General features: G+C 36.2%; 1 protein-coding gene and 1 long non-coding RNA gene across 6 annotated transcripts in view; one reads left to right on the forward strand and one right to left on the reverse strand.

The window, feature by feature from the left end:
- Positions 1-722: 722 nt before the first annotated feature.
- Positions 723-24473, reverse strand: part of FAM102B (family with sequence similarity 102 member B) — a 28190-nt gene continuing 4439 nt past the window's right edge. For 3 of the 5 annotated variants that reach the window (XM_033000602.2, XM_042804880.1, XM_033000606.2), the window contains exons 2-11: positions 12723-12843; positions 12041-12070; positions 11423-11539; positions 10138-10184; positions 6177-6283; positions 5121-5216; positions 4385-4571; positions 4174-4301; positions 3711-3780; positions 723-2262 (exon numbers count right to left, since the gene is read on the reverse strand). In XM_033000602.2, the coding sequence (XP_032856493.1) occupies positions 2220-2262; positions 3711-3780; positions 4174-4301; positions 4385-4571; positions 5121-5216; positions 6177-6283; positions 10138-10184; positions 11423-11539; positions 12041-12070; positions 12723-12843 (946 nt within the window). In that variant the 3' untranslated portion in view covers positions 723-2219. The remainder of the gene's footprint in view (positions 2263-3710; positions 3781-4173; positions 4302-4384; positions 4572-5120; positions 5217-6176; positions 6284-10137; positions 10185-11422; positions 11540-12040; positions 12071-12722; positions 12844-24473) is intronic. The other 2 variants (XR_006166701.1, XM_042804884.1) reach the window with 2 other exon arrangements.
- On the forward strand, positions 6649-23016 carry LOC116963523. The gene is made up of 3 exons (XR_004408247.2): positions 6649-8011; positions 18316-18416; positions 22598-23016. It is a non-coding gene; the product is annotated as an uncharacterized LOC116963523 (long non-coding RNA).

Genomic DNA, 24473 nt, shown 5'->3' on the forward strand with positions numbered 1-24473 from the left:
AAGTTTGAAAAGCAGTAAAGAAACTGAAATAAACACAAACCTCCAGTTAAATTTGTCATTTGTGCATTAAAAACAAGTCATAACTGTTTAGAAACAATTTCAAGCTGAACACACAAATGTGTTGAATGTCTGAGAGATTTACATTTAAATACAGTTAAAAAAACCCAGAACAACAAACCACCAACATATCCTGAACAGTTTATTATGAGATACTCCAGTATTATAACACATTTCACAAAAAATAAAATACTACATCTAAATATGATGGTTATATTCCACTTAAAATGTGTACAACTAGAGAATCACTTCAGATAGAGTTGTAACTTAGAACAATAAATTACTGGGATACAGTTTTATTAAAAGCTTGATTTCTATGTAAACTTCTCTCTTATTTAAAAGATCTGCTCAGATGAATTCATTTCTAGTAAACAAAGTATCTAATCTATGGCAGTCAGTTGTGTTTTATTAACATAGAACACAAATCTGGGCTATGGAAATTCCCTTAAGAATTACATAAGTAGCTGTACAATGTTTTTTAAAAGTCTGTTTTCCTCAAACTATGCCTATTTGTTCCTGGGAAATAAGTAAGCTACCACCTAACTACTACTGGTTTTAATAGCTTTGTCAACAAGTGAAGCAGTGTTAAAAAGTACTGAAAGCAACTAATTTATTCAGATTTCATGCATCTTTTAGCTTGCAGTATGGGTTTTTTTGGTATAAATTAGTTACATAACAGGAAAGGAAACTATGGTGTTTTGAGAGAGAGTTGGATACTGGCAGTTGTAGTTTCTGTTCAGAATTCCTGTGGAAGACAGAAGTGAATAATACCACACTTCTATTAACAGCAGCTAAAATATAATCTTTGTATTAATTCTTTTACCCATTAAACACTTTAAAGAGATTATAATTAACAGTAAGAAATAAAAATATTTAAGTACCATAACTGAGAAATAGCTCATGTTCATCATATTCAGTAAGAGTATTCAAGCTTTATAATCTGAAATTTCCTGTAAATAGAGAAATAAAAATTAGTTTAATAATTATACGATGAATTTATGGATACCAAAGCCTGCTTTTCCTAATTTAGTCTATTAAATAGGGCCTACTTATACTTGAATAAAAGGGTGTCAAACATGACCCTGAGCAGAATTCAGAGCTTTCGGAAATGGCCACGCTATTTGTATGTATTTTTAATACCAGCCTTACAGATAAGCAGTACAACTAATCAAAACAAAATTAAGGTCATTTGCAGTTTACAATTAAATACAGCAGAGCCAAGCCTGAATTGGAACTGTGTCACCTAACATATCCCTTTAAAATTATCCTTCCATAATTCTTGATGAAAATTTTAAGAGATCTTTCATCTTTCTTGCCTGTCAGGCAAATCACTATTTGTGCAAATTTAAATACAGTACATAGACCTTAATGTAACAGTGGACAGATAGTTAAGAAAGTGTTCAACAAATCTGTTACATAGTAAGACTTTTTCAGAGTGCAGAGTATATATACAATAAAGTGCGTCTCTTAATAAGTTATATTGATTATAGTATAGATGTTTACCTAGTTTTAAAGCTCAAATTGCTTAGTAAATAGTTTAATCTACTTGTACCTCCCCAATCCTGCAAGGCACATTCAAAACACAAGCAAAGCACTAACTGTGACCAATTAAGCTACAATAAAAAGTTCTAAGTGGTAGTAAACTACTGACTAGGTTTGTAAACAGTACCACCCCATTGAATCTCAAGGTTCATGCATTATTGAAGTGAGTTTCTGGGGAAGCAGGTTTTGAACTCCAGATTTAACTATCAAGCCAGCTTTCTTGATAATACACTACTGTGCCTTAGTATTTTGATATGGAATCCCACTTCTTTTGTCACTTGCACAAAACCAGATGTCACTTTTGATGCATTTAAGCCTCTAGATTTCATTTAGAGTTAGCACAACTTATTGCAGGCTGGTTTAGATCTAGTTAGTTTGGGTTTTTTTAAAATGCATGTGAAGTTCACCTCTACTGTTCAACCTTACAATGAATAAATACATAGCTACATGTTGCCTTCATACCACAGAATAAGCAGCTCGGAGCAAGACACTTTCCATTTCTTTTCAGAAAAAGATCACATCAAGTTCATTTTGGCTTTCATAACTCTTGAAGCAGAGCAAACAAAAGCAGAAGTATCAATGCCAGAGCTCCAAGTTTTCTTCTTGTTTGTCATTCCAGTCTAACGTTTTATCACCACCTGCTCATATGCTCCAGATCCTACTCTGAAAGAACATTTGAAAGAAAGAAGTTAGTTCAATTCCAATTTAAATGGAAGCTAAACAGCAAATATCACAGATCAGCAAGTTTACCATTTTAAAAAACCCCAAACAACCAGCTTCCTCCCTCCCCCCCAAAAAAACAACAAACCCCCAACCAAACAGCTAGTACTAGAACAGCTACATGTGAAGGGTAGAAAACATACGTAATTACCATGCCACTGAGTAACCTACAGTTGAATGTGTTGTAAGTTATATTACAGTAAAAATGAAGAACGATAAATAGTGTTACTGAAAAAGAAGTTACTGTTGGTCCTCGTTCCTTAAACATTGCTTTTTGCATACCTCTCCCACCCCAGCTATATCATATGTAGCTAATACTTTTTACATAGGTTTATACATAAACAAATGTGTCTAAAGAACAGCGATAGTCTTATGTTAAGATACAGGAAAAATGTCCTCCAGTCTTTTGTTCATGCTGAATTGTAAATAAAACTTTCTTACCCCCCACATAACACAACACAGTGCGTTGTTTTACATGGCACATTGCAGTACTATGTAGAAAATAAACAGAGCAAGCTCTGCCTTAGTATAATATTCTGGCAACTGAATTAGGACAGATCTCTGTATACTGCTGTAGTGTGGTCTGTAACCATACACATTATCCTAGACAGAAATTAGTGCGCCCAGTTTGCAAGTAAACCAATGAATTATCTTTTAATTGTCAGTACTGTTTGCGTAAAATGCATTAATTTTTAACTGTCAACACATTATCTGATGCCTTTATACGTAATTCCAGAAGTACTTAATGAAATACTGATGCTGTGCTAATTTCTTGAGATAAAGAAAAATCTTAATAGTTACACTGGACTGTTTTTAATGTTTTCTCATCTAAAAAGACTAATAGATTCAGGTCAAGTCATATATCAGAGTATTTGAAGAAGGTTTATAGAAGAAAAATATCTCTCTCGTTCTAAAACAACTACAAAAACATAATCTGAACCAGATTATGAAAGGAGAGATTTCAGGGCTACAAATAGTTGAAAGATGAACAAGCCCTTGAAACAGGAATAGTGTAACATGTGGAAACAGAAGGAGTTGTAAGAAAAACTGAAGAAAATGAGGCTTGTTTTCAGGAAGACATGTAAGTTTGATACTGTAAGGGTAGATATGTAAAATTTAAGATTATCCTCCAGCTCCGAAGAGTAACATTGTAAGTCTGTAGAGCTAAGTAATCAAACTGGTTTCTGTTTCCATACTGAAACATTGCTCATACATGAAAACTTTGGAACTAACCTATATGTTTTAAAATTTGACAATCTAGTTCTTTTGGTACTTTTAAATGATACAGAATAGAAAGATAAAAAGATCAAGAATGTATATACAGAGTAATTGCTGTATAAGATCCATTTTCATTTAGTACTAGCTATGGATTAATTGTTCAGGTTACATACCTGTTAGATGGATGGTGGCTTCCAAAAGAAGTGCTTCCACCAGGGCCTACAAATAATCTTAAACCTTCTTCTAAAAAGCAAGGGAATTAACATGTGTTAGTTTCCTTTAATGTTGCCCTAGCTAAAACTAAGTAATTTTAAATCTACCACTTTTATAACTGATACTTTCAGATGCAGGTGTTTTATGTAACGAAGAACCAAACTTCACATGGTATAGGTTGGAGGAACTACCTTCATTGCAGATTTGCCCCTGCTCTTTTAGGCTTAAAATAATTATCTGGGAAATTTAACTCAGTCATGCAAGGGTCTTTTCCACTTTTGGGAGACAGGATTGAGCAGAAAATGCAGTGATCCATATGCACAGTCCTTATGATTACAAACAACAGGACTATGAAGAGAGTAGATTTTCCTAAGGCCTGTAATGTGCATCAGTTTTCCCTAAGCTGCTTATTTATCTCCGTACCTTCTGCACTGGAGTCTAAACTGAAGTCTTGACTCTGGAGTATTTTTTCAACTATATCATCAGCATCAACTCTGGTAGCATCGACTCTCTTCAGCTGTGACTCCACAGAGTCTTGCTTTACAGGATGTCTGCAAAAATAAATATTTAGAGCTCTTAGAAGTAACAGAGTAAATTATATTTTACTTCTGCTAGATAAGGCTTTCAAGGGTACCTGCAGAGTTTTTCTGATGGTGCATCTTTAACAGATGTATTAATACTAGCTTCTGCTACTTTTGGCTCAGTCTCTTCACATGGCTCTAGAATACTTCCAATTCCTGTTGAGGTACTACCCACCGAGGTGTTTCTCCTGTGGCACAGTTCAGACAGACTGGATGATCTAGAGTGACATGTGCTATATCCTGTTGAGAAAGCACAGGAGACCGAGGTTAGGTATGTTCTTGACAGTCAAGGTCATTACTTGTATCTTACCATCCTGAAAGAAGAATTTATGTTTTGTCTTCTTACAGAGAGACTTCAAAAGCATTATGAATGTATGTGCATGCACCAACTAGGCAATTCACTTCAAGTTTTGTATTCTAGCACATGATGGTTTCTTTTTGTTCTAAATAACTCTTGCTTCCTATTAAATATGACGACTTGATGTCATTACTCCCCCTTCAGCTTTTAGTCTCCATTTGCAAAGTACTTGTTTTTACAAGAGGTAAAAATCTCATTCAGATATGTTAACTGGAAGGCACTAAGGGAAAAAGCTGTCTCACATCCCAACAGATAATTCATTGTGCTTTTAAAAGGAAAAAAATGTTACCCTCCCCACATCTGAAACTCCCAGGAAAAAGCTTTCAGCTTCAAACCATTTTTTTAAATGTATAAAGTATACTACTTTCCTACGCTCTAAAGCTGAAAGTAAATAAACCCCAACAATTCATTACACAATTGTTAACAGCTACCTGACAGTTTTGACTGCTGACTTGCATAGCTTGATGTCCTGGAATGTCCACATGCACCAAGTTCTTCGGGGACTGAGGCACTCTTTGATGAGACATCTGCAACACGTGCAAGTCAGATACTGTTGCTAAAGCCAGCTTTGTTATTACTTTGTCTGTAAACTTGATTAGACTCAAATGTCAGATTTCCCAGAGGGATTAGGGACTTGACACTGGTTTTCTACAAACCCTTTGAAGATTCAAGCGCTGCAAAAATACCATGTATGTTAACAAATACACATTCCTTTAAAAAAAAAAAAAAGAAAACATAATATATTTCTGTCTGAATAAAACAGAGGAACCACTGGATTAGAAAAATTTGTATGAAATGTATTTTTAGATTTCAATGTAGACATTGAAGAGATTACAGTGCTTTCCATAGTACCGTAGCAGAATAGCATGCTAGATGTTTTCTGGCTGAAAATGTATCTGTGGTTAAGACAACGTAAGCTGTGTTTAGGGTAGAAATTAATAAACTCTGTAAGAGCCTGAAGCTTGTAAACATCCTCCCCACAGGCCCCCCCAAAGAAACAAAAGATCCCCAAATTTCATCCTGTAATAAAGTCTTTTTTTAGTATTTATTTTTCTAGTCTAAATTTCAGAGTAACAACTTCAATTTTAAACAATATTTAAGACTTTTACCATTCAAAATTCACTCAGTTATACAGATCCCTGTGATTCATAAATTGAAAATGAAGGGCCAAATTAAATGCCCAGTCAGAATACAAACCCAAAGCAAATCAAGAAATGTGTCACACAGAAAATGAAAGATTTTAAATGTTAAAAAGAAGACAGGCTATCAGTCCAATTTCTGTTTTTTCTTTCCATTAAATAAACTGTTACAAGCATAAAAATGAGAGATTCCACTATCTAGGAGAGTGCGTCTCAACAAATAACCAAAGAAGGTACCTTTGTGGGCCAACTGTCATCAACTCTAAGATCTGAAGTACTTTGCACATCTCCTTGAAGCTATGAAGCCACTTATAAAAGAAATGAGAAACTAAGAGCATTATTTTATACCTGCTATGCCCAGATGTACTACTTTTAAGTTTTCTCCACCTTTCCTGTCTTCATGCAAAGAATCAGATTCTCCAGCAATTGCTATAGACGTTGCTGTGGAAGGAGGCCTGTAAGAGAAAGGTGGTTAAGGTCTGCTGTACTTCTTCTGTAATTCCTCCAAATTGATCAGCACACATTTTTCTTTTCAAGGAAGTTGAAGCACAGCATGAAATATGCCAAGTTAATAGGCTTGTAAAACATGCTGCCTACCCCTCTTTTGGAAAAAAAAAAAAAAAAAGGTTTGCTATTGAGCATCAGGGCATTTAGAAAATCCATTTGCTCAGGCCTCAGTCCTTCAGGCTTCTGGGGAATCCTTGGAAAGGCTTTTCTTTTATTTTGATGATTAGTGGAGTGATCTGTGTTTATTTTGAAGTTCTTAATTTTTTAAGTGTATGAATCACAGGATAATTTTTATGTTAAGAATATAGGTCCTTCATGGAATACATTGCAAGATGGTAAATTAAAAAAAAAAAAAACAACTCACACAGCAACAGTTGGCCTACTTGGCTTGTGCACTGTGATGTACTCCTAGCTTTGTTTCATCTCTGTTACAGTACATGAGAATATTCTGGGCTGGTAACCCTCCCACTCCTAATGAAGGGGCCTATGTTACCATCTCCATGAATTCCTGTCTAAATTCTACCTCCTGCAAAGTAAAAAAAGCATCGCATATAACAATTTATATTTGGTTCAGTGTTTAAAGAGCTTTTCATAAAGCTTAAATGCTTGTTTCAGTTTATACCAAGACCAAAGGGATAATTTATTAAAACAAATAAACATCTAAGTTTGTGCTTTGCTAGTGCAAAAGAAGCTAATTAGAAAATGACAACGTCAAAGTAACCTTCTCTTGCAAGCAAATACAATTAAAACACATTTCCAGATGTTATATAGAGGGTTTTTTAATGCGTTGTTATTTTTGATTTTGCAAACAAACTGTTGGTCTGCATACAAATGGATATTTGATGACATTTTAAAATTTTACATATTCAATAGATTAGTCACTGTCTTTATGTACAACAGTGTATCCCCTCATGATATATTTGAAAGTAAGGAAAGAAAGAGAAGGAGAAGCAGCACTTCTGGAAATAACAGTTGCCTGACTTAACTGCCTAACATACTTTTGAAAGCAAGAACTGAATGCTTTCAGGGATGTCACCCCAGATCAAACACCAACCCTTTTAGGCTTCTTCATAGATTATGTAGCTGATTCCTGATTGTGAAATTGTTTTAAGGTTTATTTTTCCTTCTGCAAAGAACATCTGGATTGGATAAATTTTTTGTTCGGTTTGTGTTGAAAGTTTACATTCCAGGAAACGGTTATATCATCATTTTGGAAGAAAATGCCAAGTCTGAATAATTTCAGTTACAGATTTTTTCCTAGGGAACCAGAAAACTATTTAGGTACTAATTTCAACTAATTTGGTACCAGCCAGTAAGGAACAGAAATACACTGTTTTATTAGTATAGAAGACTAATGATTGGTTAGTTGCCTTTGAGAAATTGTTTATCTGTATCAGTGATGATTTGTTAATAGGTCTGACTCAAACCAAGAGGTGCTAAATAACCAGGCATACAGAAAAGCTTTGCCCAATCAAACAAATTCAGATCATACCCTCTTACTAATTATTCAGTATGCACAAGTTGAGACTTTATGTTGTTCTATTCTTACTGAAGGTTAGAAGAAGAGAGGAGAAAGGGCCTTTACTGGTGCAGGGGGATGCTGAAGAGTGCCTGCAAGTGAATCATCTGGGCTAGACTGGTTCAGGCAACATTCTCGGATCGCCTCAGAAACAACGGTAAGGATACAGCCACAGCAGTGATGTACACAGTATATGTCTGCAGCTACAGATTAAACCTGTTAGAGATTATTATTCCTCTTTGTTGGTTTATTGAGAGACATTGATTGCCTACATTAATGTGATAAAAGAGGAGTTTAAAATCACTTTATTATGTTGTTTTGATTAAAAACCATGAGTCTGTACTGAAGTAAAAGTGTAGCGGTTTGTAAGCAAGCACTGTATCTTTACAGTGGAAGATATCTTTGATCCACCATAAAGTCTGAAAGTGTAAATGAAAGTTCAGAACCTACAGAAAAAGTTGAGATTGACATAACAAGGGTGAAGCTAGCAGTTTTTTCCAGATTGTTTTCCTTAAGCTCATTTTTTCTTTTCAAGTTATATGTAATATTTGGAATTCTGCCTTAGGTTGTTTTTGAAAGGGCTAACATGAGAACAAGCACGTTGTCTCAGACCAAAGATCTCTCTAGGCTTGCATCCTGTTTCCGTCAGCAGCAAACAACAGATGCCAAGAGAATATGGCGCACATAATAATGTACCTCCTGAATATTCTTCCAGCCTCTCCTCATCTGTAGCTTATATTTTTCTTGAGCCTCATAAGGTGTTTTATACTTAATATCCTTAAATAACGTTTTAATTCAGGAATTAGTCTTAATTATTTTTTTGAGCTTTTAGTATTCGCAGTGTGCAATAGCAAGAAGTTGCACAGCTTAGTTCCATGTTGTGGGAAGAAAATATGTCCTCTCATTGATTCTATCTCCTGCTAGTTTCAGTATAACAATGTGGTCAATGAAATGAACTGAAGGAAATTTGAGTTAAACTAGAATTTAAGGGATCAAATTTATTTTGACGGAAGTATTTCATCAATGCCTCCCCAAAACGTCTTGTGACAAGTAAAATACAACTAAGTTGGTTTAAATCTGATCTAGACAAAATTGCCATGTATTGTCATGTAGAATTAGAAAAGATTGACATTAAACTGAAAAGCACATACACTTCAAACAACCCAGTCTACCTACATTCTAAATTACAGAAAAGCAGGGGCATTAGAAGTCTTAGCAAATATTGAGGAATTTTCCACACTGCATTCATGAAAGTAGATTTTATACATCTCCATGTCTATCCTTAAAATTAATGGCATTTAGGTTATTATAAAATATCTCTTATAATACAAATTACATCTTAGAGTTCTTCACTTCATACTGATAAGGATAATTAAGTCATGGTAAGCAAGATAGTGACATTGTCCAGAAATAGGAAGCTTGCCAGTTGCACTGTTTCAGTTCAGTTAAACTAAGCTTGGGTGCCTTATAACAAAATAGCTGATTAGTCTAGAAAGAAGGCAACAATTTCATCTTAGTAGGCTTTTCCCTAGCATGCCTGATATTTCTGTCCTGTGGTTAGTTATGGAAGCTAATGTGCTCTAGCAAAACTATTACATTCCCGTAACTACAGGCTAAGGACAGTGAAGCCAAATGATCATGAGTATACAGCAATATATTTTCCTAGTTACCTGCCCCCTCAGATGTTACCTCTTGCATCTTTTAATAAGTTGCATAATGTCTTTGCTAACTAAATATCTGTAAGTGCTTTCTCTTGTACTAAGTCATATCACACTTCTGGGTTTTGTGGTTTTTTTTTGTTTGGTTGGTTTTTTTAAATAAATCTTTTTAGAATCATCTGAGACTTGTGAATAAAAGGTTTAACAGGACATGTTCCAAACACAACTATTAGTCAGATCACCCCATACCACGTATATTTAGATAAGCTTGCTGTATGAACAGCTTCCTGGAAGTGTTTTGTTTTGTTTTCTGGGGCTTTTTTTTGTTTGCTTGTTTTTTATTTTTATTTATAGATATACAGGCTGTACAGTACTATTTAACAGCAAGGAGAACTATGATACTTCTATTTTTATTTTTAGCATGTTAGCCATTATTCAGCTACCATCCCATTTTTTTGTGCTTCCCCCCCCCTTTTTTTTTTTTAATTTTGGTGCCAGATTAGAGAAATCTATAAATGCAAATTAGAAGTATAATTCTGAACATGCAATGTGTGACCAAAACACTATCCCACACAGATTTTTTTTTTTTGATTTTTTTTTTTTTTTTTTTTTTTTACAGACTTACGTTTTAAAGCATGGGTCTCCACACATGAGCTGCATGTTGATCAAAACCTACACATTAAGAAAACAAAACCCATTCTAAGAACAAAAATTAAATTTGTGTGTGATACATGGTCATGTCACTAATTTATATTTGCCACAAATAAAATGTCATCATCACATACACAAATAAACAAATTTACGCAAAAACTACATATTTTTTCTTAGTACACATGCAAATACCACAAAGTAGCATTTAGAGTAACATGGTTGCACATACAAGATTCTGCACAAGATCCATAGATCCAGAATCTTACATTCATTAATAGTTAAGATGATTTCAAGGGGAAAGTAAAGAGACAGGAAATTTGAAAGATTAATGAGCAAACAATATTGTTTAAAACAGCGGGCACTGAAGTACGTTCTTTGCTGAGAGTGTTTAGCAAACTGCTAGCATATGAGAACTGGTTGAGCTAACATCAGAGGTAAAGTAAAACCACAGAAGGTAAATAATGCCATAGGACAACAATGCATTGAGAAGGCTTGTTAGCTGGGTCAAAACCCATCAATTAGAAGATTGTTCCAGCAAAAGTCTACGGCTGTCTTAAAGTTATCAGAAAGTGCATGCTTAAACAGTACACTCAATAGCATGAAAAATTAATCCTAGTGTCTTGGTAGAAAAATAAATTTAAAAAAAAATTACTTGTAACATTCTATTTGTAATTATTTTAGGTTAATGCAGCTTATTCAATTTTTTAAACTCCCTGGACTAATGGGAGAGAACGACAGGATGGGTTTCTTCCAACAATGCTCACCAATTGTTACACTGATCACTGTCAAATAGAAAAGGGAAAGCTCCAGGAGCCATGGAGGTGTTGAAGCTGGTTTATATATAAATAAGCCAATTAAGAGATTCATTCTTAGAAAAGCTGCACAGGAAGTTGCCCAAGCTTGAAGATATAAATGGTATATTTATATGAATGTATTAACTTTTTCATCGTTATTCCATGGATTCCATTCCATCGTTATTCCTTCCCTATTCCATTTTTTACTTCCTGTTAGGATAGGAATACCTTTTGAAAGCTTTTCTTTTACATCTATCCAGCTCCATTTCAAAGAGTAGGACAAATTCTGTTTTTGACTGCGTGGATTTTAATGATTCTCTCTAAACAATGCTGATGTTTTTACTTTAGCTAGTTCTCCTTCTAGTAAGGGGTTCAGCAAATATGTTTTGAATTTCATTAAGTGCTTAATAATACCACTTGTTCTCTGATTTGTTAGTTTAATTATGATAAAAGGAAACAAATTACTTTGAGAATGGAGTTATCCTGTCTTGTATTTTTGGTATCATAACCTTCCAGTAAACAGCGACGAGTGGTATTTCCTGATCCAGCAAACTCTGCTAGATTTAGATCTGCAAATCCCAGCTGTTAAGAGTAAATGACAAAGTTAGCGGTAAGCATATTACTAAGTGAAGGTACTTGCTACACGCACAGTATTGAGTGCCACTCAGCAGTTTCTCTCAAATATGAATAAGATGATGACCATTAAAGGGAATGGCCCAAGGCAAAAGGCAGAAAGCAAACTTTGAATGGCAAATTCTGCACAGCTCTATTTTCAGTTAAAGTCTTAAGAGAAAAAAAGAACAAGGAGAGTTTTCTTTATTTTTAAAAGTAAACACATGTAGAAGGGTTTACTTTTATCAACCCTTTCACCATACGAAATTGAAAGAAAAAAAATTCTGGTACTATAATATTATTATATACTTATTAAAGACATTGATTGAGAGTTCCAACACCACTGTGTCACTAGAATGACCATAATGAAATCATGGGTATTACTACTATTGTGGAATTACTTTTAAAGGGCATAAAATGACAAGAAAGAAAAGCTAATTCATAGGCAAAATTAAATACATCTCAGTTTACCTTTGCATATGCCTTTCCTCCTTTTAACTCCTAGAAAAAAAGAAAAGACATGCCATTAAGGCATTAAAGATCCTGACTGGGGTTTATTTGTTTGGTTGGTTGGGTTTTTTTGTTTTGATTTTTTTTTGTTTGGTTGCTTGGGTTTTTTTTTTTTGGTTTTTTTTTTTTTAATAGCTCAGCACACATTTGCTAGACTGTACTGTTATCATTTAGAACCTGGTATTACTGATGTCCTTGGTGCAGGCCAGCAGGAGACTGTCATCTTGAAGGGGAGGGAAGGGTGTGTTTCTGATGCTGACCAGCAGTTGGCTCTTGCAAATTCTAGCTCCAAAGGTAGGAAGTGCTGCGTACAAAACTGTGGTACTTAGCACAGACTAAGGCTTCTAAGTTTATGGCTGCTTGCTAGAAATATCTAGAAAGGGCTAACTTTATAAAGACTGATGAGCGATTCCTTTGCTGTCCTGATGGACTAAGTGTTGTTTTCAATAAGAATATAAAGAAACATTAATTAGTCAAACTAAGGTAATTAAGAAGCTCATCACAAAATTTTGACTAGAATAATACCTGACAAACTTGCAGATAAAATTTGCTTTATGAAGTTTATCAGACTTTTAAAAATTAAATGAAAACAAGTGAAGAAAGAGCAGGGAAAGAGGAGAGAAGGGGAAAAAGAGCTACTTACCTTCCGTACAGACACCCTGCAAATGCAAGTATCCAGAACTCCTGTTGTGGCACTGGCACTGATTTTACACATAAATAAGAATTTTTTTTTCCAGCGGACACAGTTTGCCTGTACTACCTCCCTGAAAATAGAGAACATATGATTAGGATGGCTCAAGAACTGGTTCTACTGTTTGCATATGGAACGGTCACTTCATGCAAAACCTGTTCCAAGGCCTGATTAATCATCCTTGATTCTTCTCTTTGTGTAGGCAAGACTAATAACTGTTTCAGACACTGAACACAATATTAGACCTACAGAAAAATTCAACAGCTGTGTGTTTTTGCAAATGAACAAGACCATGATTTCTCCAGTTTGCCTCAGGAGACCAAAGTCTACCTGAACAGTAGCTCTCAGGCACTGTCTTCCAAGCTGCTGAGCTTTGGAACAGGCTGAAAATACAGTCTTTGACAAGTTGTTTTTCAATACAGAGAGAGGGAGCATCTTACAAGCAGAACTAGATAAATTTGAGGCGTGGAAAAGTACAAAGGAGATGATGTACAATAACAGATACAAAGTAACACACTTGGGGCAAACAAGAACTTAGCTACATACTGGGAACTTGCCATCTGAGTGCAAAGTAAGACGACTAATATCTGAACAGACTTCTTCATCACAGGACGATTACAACCTGACAGTATGATGCTGCTGAGAAAAAGGCAAAATGTAGGATGCTTTCAGCTATATCACCATTACATAAGACTCAAATGTAACATGTTATTCTGTTTGAGTAACTCCGCTTGAGCAAGAACAGACTCCAAAATGAACACATACAGGGAGGACAACTAGAAAACTGTACTTATAAGAAAAAATTACATATAATAAAAATACACTAGTGATTCAAATACTTTAGCGACCAAATAACTTCAAGTCAAATGAAAAGTGGTTAGGGCCAAATAGGGCATAACCAAACACCCATTCAAAATGGAAAATTACAAGGTCTCAAACCATGGAGCAAGTTTCTAGAACAGCCTTCAAATAAGAGAAGTAGGAGCAAAAAAAAATTTAATTAAAGACAAGGTTGGCCAGTTTGTCAATAACAGAGGACATAAGGACTGTGATTCTGAGCGACCTGCCTCAGTGATCAAAAACTCTTTTCTAGTCCCACATTTCTAAACTTAGAACTTGGAACTGTGGAGAAACTGTGATAATTTCTTCTACCACGATAGTAGTTCAAGTATAGTCCTTCACATACTAAAGCAATATTTGTCCTTTTCTTTCTCTTCCATTTTTCCAATACATACATTCCTGTTTTATATTAACTTCTTACAGCAACTTGTTAATGAAGATCCAGTCTAACATCTTTAACAGAGGTAGAATTCTATGGTTCCACATAAGCTGGAGTCCAAGTTTGTCACACTTGTGGAGAAATGATGAATCATAAGGCTCATGCAAAAGCTCCGATTTGCTGTGCTGGTAAAACTGCCAGCTACAGCGGTCACTGGCACCATGGCTTCCTAAGGTGGGAATAAACTAGCCTGCCTAAAATGACTCATTTTAATGACCACAACAGATTAACGGATGCTGATGATACAACACTGAGTCATATTCAAGCACATGACCTAAAAGCAACAGGCTCTGAACAACCACGATCTACCTTTTTTTTTTTTTTTTTAGCTGTTATGTTTTACATTCTAAACTTTCCTGTCCTTTGGAAGAAAGAACAAAATCCCAAACTGCCAGTATGAGTTATTTAAATCCAAAATTTAAAAAAGGCAAATTACAAATAGTTACAACTTCTACTAGAAACAGGCTCAGGCAAGAAGTCATCAAGTAAAATACAACCTTGAAAGGGTATTTGGTAACTGCTAACATTTGTTACACTTAAAAGGCTTAGGAATAACTATTGTAGCACTTATGTGATAGTTACTCAACTCTCAGGTAAAGAAAATAGTAAACTAGATGTCCACTGTCAAGCTAAACACAGTTATCCAAGTGCACGGCTATCTGGGGCCTGCGTATTTGCACATTTCGTACACTGTGCTTAAAGATAACAGAATTCTTGAGAACACCCTGTTTTTCTGCAGATGACTGTGCTCCAACCTTTCTCAAAGGAACTTAGAAATGAAATCTCCATAATTTATTTTCTTTATTTTTTTTCTAATTAACATTTTGAGTTTAACCTAAAAATGAAAAAATAAAAGGCCCTCTTCTCTCACAAGCACCACCACATCAAAACTAGTTTTAGCACAAGCAGGAAAAAAAAGGAAAAAAACCTTTTTCATGAGCTATCTAGCTACAAATTTTTGCTTTGTATTGAGAAAGGATATTTATCTCACAATCTTAAATCATTAAATTGACAGTGGTACTCCAATCCTTCTGTCAACAGTTCTATCAGGATAGATTGAGAATGCCAGAAACTTATGAAACAATACCAGTATCCTCTTGTGAGCACCAAAAGCAACAGTGCTCCCCTGATACTGAAAGACAATAGACTTGCTTATGGCCTCAACCAGGCTGCTAGCTACCCTATCTTTCAGCAGCTTGTTAGACTAAAAAGACTGAGCAGGGAGCTGAACTTGAGTGCAGATTAACTAAGTGGTATGGTTGGCCAAGATTTTCTTTCACTAAACCCGTTACATTTTGGCACACTGGTATTATTCCTCCCCCAAAAAAACCCAAATGCACAGAGACGGAAAAATCCCTGAAGCACATTTTATATCTAGTTTCAGCATAGAGTAAGAATCTCAGTTTTAACACACCACTATAATTAAAAAACCTCTACATTAAGAGGGTAATTAAAAATGCTGTTGCCTAAACAAAGTGATTATTGTACCTGGCTGTCTGTTTTACTGGACTTAAAAGAATTACTGGAATTAAGTCTTACCAGAAATATCTAATCAATACTAAAACGCATGCAATTATACAAACCTTTATTAAGTTTCAAAAAGCAAGAATTCTTAACGATCCTTTGACTTAACCTCCTCCTGAGTTCTGCCATGAATTCACAGGGAGCCTGCACTTGCACATTACTATGCATCCAATAATATCTGCAAAACAATTCCAGCCTCGAGTGTCGTTTAGAAAACTAGAAGCAATGTAGGTTTTCTGCTATTCATTATAAGGCTATAAAACAGTGCTACAGGACTGCAAGTGTTCACTTGCCATCCATAAAGGTCAGAAAATCCCTTCTCATAGCACGTGTTGATCATTCAAGTAGGACAGTTGTCATTGTTCTTACCACCCAGGATACCAGTGGGACTACCAGTAACAGAATCAATTCTCCTCCTATTCATCATTTTGCTAAGTACTTCTAGTGTTTTTATATCTGTAACATCTCCAGTTATTGGGTAATAATACCTTTTCCAACAAAAAACATTACTGTAATCTTATAAGGCAAAAAGAATGTGCCAAAACCTTTGTATGACTCAGTATTCTGGTTTGGGTTGTGTTGCTGCTTCTCAGATCAGCTTTCTACTGCTAGAGCAAACTACAGTCAAAGCAATTTTACATCATACAGTATTCCAGACATCACTAACATAATTGTAAAAGTCAATTTAGTGCCTGTTAAATGTATTTTTGCTTGTAAATACAAGATGTAAGTAACATCTGCTTGAGAAATATAAGTGTCCTTAAAACCTCTAAGGATTTTGAATTTATTTCAGCATACAAATACTACTACATGTATGTCATTGTTCAAGTAAGGAAGACAGCACAAAACTACTATGCTTTTGTAAGACTCAATCCACTCATATCACAGGTCAGGATTTATTCAGGCAAATAATTTAATGAACAGCAGATAGGATGATCAGGTTTAAGTTCTGTTTACAAACAAGAAAGTAAAAAAGCCTCAGTTATAAATACTGATGCTCTAATTCTTGTAAAAATAGCATCAACTAAAACCAGGAATAATCTTTCCTCCTCTGAAGGATGTCAAAAAAATACCATTAGTTTCTTTCACTGGTACATTTTTTTAAAAAGCAAGGTATTTCAAACATTTGTACACAATCTGCAATAAACAAAACACAACCAAGTGCCCTCCCTCCCACTGAGCAGTTCTAATTACATTATATAAAGAAAAATTTTGCATATTTTAAATGAAGGTAATTTTTGTGTAAAGAAAAGCACCAGCAAGTTATTCCCCTCATGCTGAAAAATGGTCAAATAATCAGAACATTTAACTTTAAAGAGTAGTACCAGAGCTTATAAAATTCTTAGTGCAAGTGCAAGGACTTTAGAAAATAAACAGTTATATTGATTGGTTACTATAGAAATGCACCCAGATAACTTCTTGGCAACTGTGCCTGTGCTACAGGCCATGCTAGGGAAAGCTTTCCGTTATGAGTCAGCTTCCTATGAGCCTCACAGTCACTTCACCACATGCAAGGCAAAACCAGTTGTTTTAAGAATCAAAATACATATTAGTTACCAAGAGGCAGTCAAACACATACTAGGTTGTATTGCTTTGGTGTAACTTAACAAATGCTGTCAGTAAGACCTAACCAAGAATAAATTGAATAGACAGATATTTTAAGATAAACTGATTCCAAAGTATAGTTTAGATTACCATCAGTTTAACAAATTGCTTTTTTCTTTAGAGAGACAATTTCGCATTGACTAGATTTCAAATGCAAGATTTCAGCTGTTGACAAATCTTTTTCTTTATGTATTTTATGTATGGTACACAATTTCCATTTAGAATGATTAATAAAATACTTGATTTTTCTTTTCTGGTCCACAAAAGAAAAAAACAAGAAACTGAACACAAAAACCCAACAAATCCTAATCCAGTCAACTCCTCATCCTAATTTGTTAACAGGTGGTGATCTTTTTTTTTTTTTCCCTTTTTTTTTTTCTTGAAGGTATTTACAACCAGCAGACTGTTTGTTAATTTTCACATGGATAAATTAGATGAATAATGGCTTCTTTCAGCAAATAGCTACAAAAGCGAAAATAAATCACTTTTAAGGACCTTAAGTGTCATGGGAAAAATCCCTTCTTGGAAAATCTTTATCAGGAGATGCTTAGAAATAAAGAAGCCAAAACTCCTTGACCAAAATATTGTGTTCCAATAATTAGAAAATTGTTTATTCAAGTTTTTATCTGAATTATTATAGACAGCCATTTATAACATCTAGCCACATGGGGATGATTATTTTAAATGGATTGTTTTTCTAGTGCTATTATTTTAGAATCATTGGTCACCAAAGAAACAAAAAATTGGGAGCACTTGTTTTCAGTTTTGAGATGCCATTCAGTCTTTATTATCAGACTACTTTCACATGAAGCTGCTTCTAGAAATACTTTTGGAATCAGTTGGGTCAGTACTCTTCTTTATGTTAAAGACAGGGGTGTTTGCTTAGACATCTTCCATCTTTTGGACGGAAGATTAGTTACCTACTCACTATAAATACCTTGAACAACCTTGAATATTATTGTTATTATTATTTTTTCAAGCTGGCAGTTTGATGGGAGGGTTGCTTTGGACTTCTAAAAGTTGTTGAGACCAGGTTCTTAAGAGTCCAAAGTACAGTGAATAAAATCCCTTGAAAAGAGTTATCCCTAAGCAAGTGCAACTTTTCCAATATTGCTTAAGTTTTGCTGTTTCTTGTAGGGGAAAATACATCACGGTGATGGGACAGCCTGAGGGAAGTGAGGCTGCTGCAGCTCCACTCCCCAGATCCAACCTGTAGCGAGGCTGAAGATGCATTCCTGGTAAGCACCCCCCCCACAGAGCCGGCCACGTGGAGCACTCAGAGGCAGCCAGCACCAGCAGCCTCACCCCACTCCCTTCTCTGGCTGAACAGGACAGAGGTCTGCTAGCAAGACCCATATACATATATGTGGCTCCCAGGCTACACCCACCTACTTGACAGCTCATGTGGCTTGATCCCCGATAGCCTTTACACACTTGCACGCCTGCACTCCGTCCAGGTGCTGGCACCACAGGCACACAGGTCTTGGACTCCTGGTCCCACCCCTGTGGCTGGCAATTGGTTTCACTCATCTAGTCTCCAGTTGCTGGCACCCAGGCACTGGGGTGCTCTGGCCCATGATCCCAGGCCAGCTGCTGGCACAGTGAACACACAGGCCCCTGTGACTGGCACTTAAGTCCACTCACTCAGGTGTCTCCTGTTGCTGGCACCACAGACACCCAGGCCCTCTGATACACAGTCTTGACTCCAGTTGTTGGCACTCAGCCCCCCCCACACCCGTACTGAACAGAACGCCTTTCGCCCAGGAAACAGTTAGAACGTAGTTTAATATGAAGATACAACAGACTGCACCAAATAGAAACAGGGCTTGGCCAGACAAACATACCAACTAGCAAACTCTTTGTACCTAACTGGTCCTTTTATCCCCTCACGTCTCTATTTTCCCCACACCTGCTCCTCCCCAAATCACCTCAATTCATCCCTTCCTCCACCTTGAGTTCCTCCCCTAAACATCCCATAATGTATATCAGCGCTATGCAGCAACTCCCTGCAGGCCAAAAGGTGCTTTAGTGTTAGCTTGACACATGGATTTCCTGCCTGAGGGGCTGAGGCTCTCCTGAGACAGCCCTGGGAGGGGCCTGGGCAGGGTGTCCCCTTGTCCAAGCCCCTAGTATCAGTTCCTCACCTGCCCCTGTGTAGGTGGGCCTTTCAGGGGCTGATGGCTCCTGGGACAGGCCTGGGAAGAGCTGGGGCAGGGTATTACTTCAGCTCCTCCACCCTCCCCTGCCTTTACTTCCTGTGCTCACTTGTGGGTGTGCATATGAGCTTTTATCACCTAACCGAACAGCTTCCTTTGATCAGCCCTTGGCAGAATAAATTTAATACAGCTAGCTCTGTCCTTTTGATACAAATACAGTGCTTAGTAGATTGGAGTAACACAGAGTTATTTTTAGTTATATATATATATATATATATATATATATATATATATATATATATAAAAATAAATAAACCAAACCGCTTTCTTCTACAGAATGCCAGCGCACCTAAGAAATACCCATGTCATAATCCCACTTTACATAGATGCGAATAAATGGTTTAGCCTCTAATCTAAAAGTTTATCAGCCACACTTTCAGTGCCCTCAGTGGTTCATGTACTTTACAGGAAGATTTGACCTTTCCTAAACTATCTTTAGCATTAGGAAGGTATTGTTGGATAGAGTTCTAATTTATACTAGGGAACACATAATGGTTTGGCATGCAAGAAAAGAATACCCTCTTACACCCTTCTTACCCCAAGTGTACCTCCATTTAAAATTTGTGCAGTCTCACAGTTGAGGGAAAGGTATGTTACCCATGCAACAGGCTCCCAGAGTGACTGAGTGACTGTCTTATCAGTCCACTTTGAAGCAAAACACTGTGCCCTACTATTCAGTCTCCCAGGTCTGCCAAGTAGCTTGGTATTTGTAAAGTGTCAAGAACTTTAGAAGAAAATCACTGCACAGAAAAGTAGTCTTCTTGTTTGGGTTAGATCCTTGCAGCTGAAGTGTCAGTATGATTTACTCATGGTCTTTTAATATCTCCACTGTACACACAGACACAAAATATAAACAAGATCACCCAACAAAGAGATCCTTCACTTTCAAATTAAACTAAAATCCTTACTGCTAACACACACAAATAGACCAATATGAAATTAACACAGCTATTCAGAAGCAAACAAGAAGATCTAGCACTAACACCAGTACCAAATTAATTCAAAAGTTATGTGTATTACATGCATAGAACACATAATACAGGCAACATACATGCTGCCCATGCACGTACCAATTCCAACCTCATAATCTTTAAGAAACATTGAGCTACAAAGGACCAAAAAATATTCAATGTAACTTCTCAAATACCAACCTATACTTTAAATTATTTAATAAGCAAAACGCTAAATTTAGTCTCCATATAGAAAGGTGCATCTCTTGAAATTAGAGCTTAGAGCGTGATCTGTAAAGTATACACTGTAGTAATAAACATAAATATAAATAAATTTAAGTGAAGCTTCAATTTATTTCTTATATTCGGCAAGAAATACAGTTTACTTCTCCTTTAATATTCTGTGTTTCCTCCGTGCTGGAGGCATATAAGTAGATACATTCTCTCCAACAAAAACGTTTGTTCCTAAGCATTGCAAAAAAAAAAAAAAAAAACAAACCAAACCAAAAAAACCCTCACAACAAAAACAGTCATTTACAGAGCTTCAGTGTTACACAAATTTCAGCACTAAGCAAACCAGCAAACAGCTGGCTCTGCAGGAAGAGCTCCACTTGTTTACAGTGTACAACTCCCCAGTTAATTTGCTGTCAGTACATGAAAAACTTTAACAGAGCAATCGTTTTCTATTCCACATGTTTTTACTCATAATAAACAGGTTAAATCTCTAACAACATTTCATGTCAAGCGTTTCTTATAAAATATGTATAAACTGATCATCGTATTGGAAATAGAGCTGTTTTGGAGTACTTTTACTTATGAAAAGCTGCTGGTTACAGGCAAATGCAGAGACCTAAAAGGGAATTAGCACCCTGAAGGGCAAACTGCATTAGCAAGACTATAGCTAGCAGTTCAAAGGAAGGGATTGTTCCCCTCTGTTGAACTTTGTGGGGCTGTATCTGCAGCACTGTGGCTGGTTTTAGGGCCCTCCCGTAGAAGTAAGATACTGATAAACAAGTCTGGGAGGTGTGAGATGAGGGTCTGGAGTCAGGGATGAGGAGGATAAAGCACCTGATGTGGGAGAAGTTGGGAACTTGGAATTTTTACAATCTGAAGAAGAAGTGAAGGAAGATCTAATTGCAATCTTCGACCATCTCTATTGAGATAGAAGACGGAGCCAGACATTTCTTAGTGGGGAGTGGAGAAAGGAGAAGCAGCAATAACAAGAGAAATTCCAATAAAATAAGGGAGGAAAAAATGTTCACAATGTAAGTGGTGAAGCAGAGGGGCAGGTTGTCTACAAATACTGGAATTCCCATTCTCACAGATTTTCTAAAGTTGACAGGACAAAGTTCTGAGCTTCCTCATCTAGCTGAAGTTAGTCTTGCTGTGAGCAGGAAGTTAGCCTACATGATCTCTAGTGCTCCTCTCCACCCTAAATTATTTCATGACCAGAAATATGCGAAGACATAAAAAAAATATTTTAAAAATATATAAAATATTAAGGCACTCAGGTGCTATGGTGCTTGCAAATGGCAAGTTTATGACAGCTAAATACTGTGCTTCATGCACTGTTCTGGGGTCGGGGGAAAAAAACCCAACATCACCACCTCTTTTAAACCAAAGTGCCTATTCTCCTGCACAAGCCAGAGAAATTAAGCATAAAAGCTTTTTACCCCAGCCCCTCCTCATTAACAGATGCCTGTCATGCATCTCTTTCCAGGAACTTTTTCCTGAAAAGCTAGCTGTTGCTGTATCTTTTACTAGTAATTACAGTAACAGAAGTCTCACAGGAAAGAGCCCTTTTAATATCTGCAGTATCTAGTTACATCCCATATAAAATACAGTCTGTACAAACAGTTTATCTCCTACTGTAGCCCAGATATGACCCACTTCCAATCTGATTTTATTCTCTTTACTCCTTTGATATATTGGAGGAAAACCAAATAATTTATTTCAGATTTGATTTCTCCATCCCTCTTATTTCCACACTGCTATTCTTCCACCTTTGTACATTAATTCTCCCATTAAAGTTTCAGCCTTCTTTTCTTCCCCTTTAGCCCTGTCTGGATTATCTATACCAATCCTTGTACATCATGTTACATTCCTCAAGCATATTGCCTACATCTGTTGACTAAACCCACTTTATTGTAGCTATTAATGAAAGACTGAAGAAGTACCCTGAAAATACTTCTTTTTTTTTTTTTTTTAAATATTATTTATGTAGAGAACAACTTCTTATCTCTTCCTCTCTAGAGAGGGACAGAGCCTGGAAGCTGCTCAACTAACAGTCTCTTTACAACTGAGAAAACACAAAGTGGACTTTCGGGAATCTGAAAAGAGCAGTTAGAAAATTCCAAGCCAGGATTTTTATCCCACCACCAATTTGCCGCACAGCACTTTATCCAACTGCAAATCCGGTTACAGCTGAAAAAGCTATCAAAAGTACCATTATCCATTACCAGCTGAACACTGTCAACAGGATTCATACATCATGCAGGAAAATGAGAGTGATAGGGACAGTAATTCCATGTGACAGGTATGTTTCTCTAACAAGAATTTTTGCTTAAAAACAGAAAGATGGTTGAGCGGTGTTACTGTCAGGATAAATTTTCCCTTTCAAATTCAATAGCAGCAACAAGAAAAACTATTAAGGTTAAAAAGCTATTTGAAGAGTCCAGTGAGGCAGAAAATGTACTTGCTGGAGTCACAAAAACCAGATGTAATTTTAGGCAGTTGCAAAGGAGGTAGCCAAGCATCACTAGAAGTAAGAAGTACTTATTATCTGGAAGATAAATCAATTGCTGCAGAAGACAATTACATATTCTAGCCTGTATCTATTAGGAATAAGAATATATTCATGCAAGTAATGAAAGATCTCTGAGATTGCCTGTCAGGACTCAAGAGTGTGTGTGGTACACAAAAAACCAACACTTTCCTGGAATCTGTTGGACAATAAAATGTTTCGATGAAAATCTTAGAGTTCTCAACTGCCCCTAATCTCTGTCATGCAGATGCTGATCATCATCAGCTTCTTATTTTTGAATGGTGTTTTGTAGAAGAATGAAGAGAGAAAAACCAGCAGCCTGAAGTGTCAGAAATCAGATTTCAAAGGCAGGGGAATACAGCCAAACTGAAGACTGCAGTCATAAGAACCCAACAACCAGTAAGTCCTTTCCTTGAGTGGGGTGCGGGTGGAAATCAAGCTAAAAATAACTCTATACAGTATGGTGTTCAAAATAAACCCTCAAGAAATAAGATCCTTTACTTTCCAAAACTTCTTGGATTTCCTCATACCTCATCTGTTCTTTTGCTGCTGGTTGAGCAACAACTCAGCCTGTGAGCAGTTACCTACTCTAGGGGCCCATCAGTTATTTCTTCAGCCTATTAAAATGCGAGCAGTTGCAGACAACCTATACTTTCAATATATTTATGTCTGCATTAGACCAGTCTTGAATAAATATGCTTAGTATTTTGTCGAGCCTATACCTTAAAAGAGTCTTTTTCTATTCCAAATACTTATAGGATGTAATTTCTACCCTGGAATAGTCTTCTGTCCTTTCAGGGTGCAATAGACCAGGCAGTGTATAGATACATAGTAACCTGGAATCTCCACAAGTATCCTGTATTAATGGATCCAATTTCAAAGAGAGATCTGTTGTCATTAATCCAGGTGAAAGATAAAAATGTAGAAATGTATCTTTCCATATACAAAGCCAGGCTTAAGCGAGAATTTTTTCTACATTAAAATGAGGTTTCTTAGCATAAGTATGCATACAACCACAGTCTATTTGCTGAAAATTTACCCATTGTTATAAAATCTAAAAATACTATTGTAAAGATCCATAGGTCATATTAGAAATCAATTTCTAAAAGGAAAGGGCAGGAATTGCACTGTATGGCTGATTGGCAGTTTATTAAAACAACCTAACAAAACCTCCCCACTTCCTTCGAGGTTTTCCATATCGTAGAGTCAAAGTTTGTAACCCACTCATTCTCCCCAGTATTCCAGGGTTCTGCACTCAAACATCCCCCCACAGTTTAAACACTGCTGTTAAGTGGCTGTTCAATGCCCTTTGATCAAAGTATTATTTGACAGTACCAGATTACTTTAAAAAGTTTATTATTTTGT

Source organism: Tyto alba, unplaced genomic scaffold (genome assembly GCF_018691265.1).
Source record: "Tyto alba isolate M040663 unplaced genomic scaffold, T.alba_DEE_v4.0 Super-Scaffold_1000006, whole genome shotgun sequence".
Lineage (NCBI taxonomy): Eukaryota > Metazoa > Chordata > Aves > Strigiformes > Tytonidae > Tyto > Tyto alba.